At 46.7% G+C, this 3,322-nt stretch overlaps 1 protein-coding gene across 1 annotated transcript; it reads left to right on the top strand.

Annotated features, from left to right (window-relative positions):
- The first annotated feature begins 1,742 nt into the window (after positions 1-1,742).
- Positions 1,743-2,822, top strand: LOC136523086 (uncharacterized). The gene has a single exon (XM_066516863.1). The coding sequence runs from the start codon at positions 1,838-1,840 to the stop codon at positions 2,516-2,518; it is 681 nt and encodes a 226-aa protein (XP_066372960.1). The 5' UTR covers positions 1,743-1,837; the 3' UTR covers positions 2,519-2,822.
- Positions 2,823-3,322: the final 500 nt, after the last annotated feature.

The raw sequence follows: 3,322 nt of genomic DNA, 5'->3' as shown, positions 1-3,322 counted from the left end.
GAGGCGGGCTTTATAGGATGCCCGCCGCGGTAAATCGATTTAACGTGGCGGACCTCTTAATATGCCCGCCATGGAAAATAGGTATTTTCCGTGGCGGGCATATTAAGAGGTCCGCCACGGTAAATCAATTTACCGTGGCGGGCAAAAGTGCCCGCCTCAGTAAATAAAAAATGCCCGCCGCGGTAAATCGTGGGATTTACCGTAGCAGGCAAAAATAGGAGCCCGTCGCGGAGAGCGTTATCGCAACGCTGCGCAAATTTGTTTTTGTAGTAGTGTTAGCGGTATCATTCCAGTCCACGAACTTCTAAGATGATCATCGCCGGTCCCTAAACTTGGCCGACGGTGTTATCACGGTACACGAACTTCCAAAACGATACATTTGGGTCCCTAAACTTGGTTTGGTGTTTCATGGGTCCAAGCAAGGCCTAACCTAGTCTATACGACAATTTTGTGTTTAACTTGATATATCAAAAATGTAGGGCATGTTCGGCAGGACTGAAAAATACTGTTTCTGCTGATTGTTGTGAGAGGAAAATACTGTTCTGGCAGGACGTGAACAGTGATTTCATGAGGTGGCTGGCCAGCCAGCCAGCCGAACACTGCCGTAATCCATACTAGTAGAAAAGGTAAAATAAGATGTATAGTGTAGCAGTTTTCATATCGAATATAGATATATTTAGTACATAGAAGTTGTTAGAAGAAGAAATTTAATGTGTAAACCAGAATAGTAATAAGCTCTTTAAATCAAACAAAATAGCTAGTAATATGCTATGCTAAATTAGTACTGCCTGCATTCCAAATTATAATACATTTTGGCTTTTTCTAGATGCATTGATTTTACTATGTATCTAGACATAAATGTATATATAGATACATAGTAAAATCTACTTATCTAAAAATGTCAAAGCACCTTATAACTTGGAATAGAGCGATTAAATCACTGAAGAGGGAGTTACAATAATCTCGTAAATTAGTATAGTAAGTTATTTTATGGCTTGGTACAAAACAGAAATTATGTGTGTACGCGTGTCGAAATACATAGAATTCGACAAATACATGTTTGTCATTTGCCAGCTCTGTAGTATCACTACTACATAAATGAGATCTAGTCCTGGTTGGAAACTAGCTCTACTCCCGGTTTCCCAACCGGGACTAGCAATCCGGGGCTAAAGGTATTGTTCTTTAGTCCCGGTTTGCCACAATTGGGACTAAAGATCCTCCCAGCTTTAAAAAAAAAATACCTCCCACCGCTGCGCCACGTGAGATTCGAACCCAAGACCTTATGCACTGCCTCGCGCGTAGCTTACCACCCCACCTACACAACACATCTAACAATAGATGGGATGCTTTCCTTTTGAACTAACCCATCCAGGGACCTTTAGTCCCGATTGGTGCCAACCGGGACTAAAGGGTCATTTAGTCCGGGTTGGTATTACCAACCGGGACTAAAGGGTCTACCTTTAGTCTGGGTTGGTATTACCAACCGGGACTAAAGGTTGGAGGACTTTTAGTCCCGGTTTAGCCGTTGGACAGGGACCTTTAGTCTCTGTTGGAGACACCAACCAGGACTAAAGGCCTCTCTAGTCCCGAGGGCAAAAAATGCCGAGGCTAATGTCAAATTGAGACATCGTTCTAAAGTCTGTTCTCTAGTAGTGTATATTGAACTATGGATGGCCTTTCCAAAACACAGATCTATAAATAGGTCGCTGCGTCGGTGAACCAAGCAGACTAGCTCATTTCTCTAGCTAGCTAGGTCCACGTAGACGTTGTAGAAGTCAAAAAAATATTTTTCTTTTGAGCAATAAGTCGACAAAGCTAGCTGTTACGTCGTCTTACAATGGCAGCTAACGGTGACAGCGAGAAATCAACGACGACATTCCGATGGCTAGACGCGGCGAGGTACGTGCTGGCCTTGGTGATGACCGTTCTCATCGTTGCCGTTACAGTGCACGCCATCAAGGTGGTTCTCCGCCCTGAGCTGCTGTCTGTATCGGTCGTCGGGGGCTCACTTCCCTTCTTCAACAAGCCGCTGTCGCAGTCGCCGTCGCCGGCGAAGAATGCCGAGATAGTCCTAGATGTGAAAGTCCGCTTCTACAACCCCAGCGGCCGCGTCCGCATGTACTACACCAACATCACCGTGTACCTGTTCGGCAACGACTCGCGGGCGACGTCGTCGAACCCCGCCGCCGACTCCTTCGTCTTCTTCTCACTCAGCAAGTCGAAGACCGTGGAGCAGCTGGGTACGGTGGAAACCGACCTGCAGCTGCACCTGACGTCCGACGCTGTACACCCGCCCTACTTCGCGATGCTGTACAGCGGCGACGGCATCGTCGGCGGCGTGACGATGCGGATAGAGGGCGATCTCATCACGGAGGTGGTGTCCGGGTTCAACAAGTCGGCTCCGCAGACCACGTACTACTGCGCACCAGTCATCGTCGGCGGGGACCCGGACGACAAGGCGGACAGCAACAGGGCGGACGTGTCCTGCACCGAGCGCGCCGAGCTGCTGCAGAAATGATTCGATCTGCAGGCTGCATGGGACTAGCTGTTTGGATCCAGCCCGGCAGAGCTGCAGGCCCATCTGCATGGGACGTCGTCGTCGATCTGCATGCAGGCCGGACGTGGTTGCGTTAATTCAGACGTCGTTGCTTTCAGTCCTTGTTTCTTCGATCGGTGTTTTATATGTATATCTTTGGAGCTTGCTGGCTTGACGAGTTTGACCGTTTTGAAGAATTCATGTATTGAATCTTTTATTGTAAGTTCAATTTATTTCAAAATATTGCTGATCATATGACAAATTAAATATAATAACACGTTTGTGCTGTGAGGTTAATTACTCGTGTGTGTGTGTGTGTGTGTGTTATGATAATTCAATTTATTTGGTATTTGGCACGAAATATATGATCAATTTACCACAACGGTATCATGAAATTATCACAGTTATTTATATGATGGTTTAGTGACGATACACGTGCACTAATTAGGAAATATGGGTTGTATCAACTGCGACCGGCCCCTTGTCTGAATTCAAATTGAAACAATTTCTCTTTGATCATATTCACAACCGGATTCCCCTCCTTTGCCGAGAGCCCGAAGCTCTCGGCAAAGAGGATTTCACTCTCGGCAGATCAATTGCCGAGCGCTGCTCTCGGCAAAGAGCGGTCGGCAAAAGGTCTCCTGGCAAAGGTTTATTTGCCGAAAGCCCCTCTCGGCAAACTCTTTGCCGAGAGCAAAATAAAAACTCTCAGCAAAACCTAACTCTCGGCAAAATATCACCGCTGTAACGGCAACCCGCCCGTAACGGTCGTCCCATACACTTCTT

This window comes from Miscanthus floridulus, chromosome 18 (genome assembly GCF_019320115.1).
Source record: "Miscanthus floridulus cultivar M001 chromosome 18, ASM1932011v1, whole genome shotgun sequence".
Taxonomy (NCBI): Eukaryota; Viridiplantae; Streptophyta; class Magnoliopsida; order Poales; family Poaceae; genus Miscanthus; species Miscanthus floridulus.
Note: the sequence above shows the minus strand (reverse complement) of the source record. Positions and strands in the feature narration are given on the sequence as shown.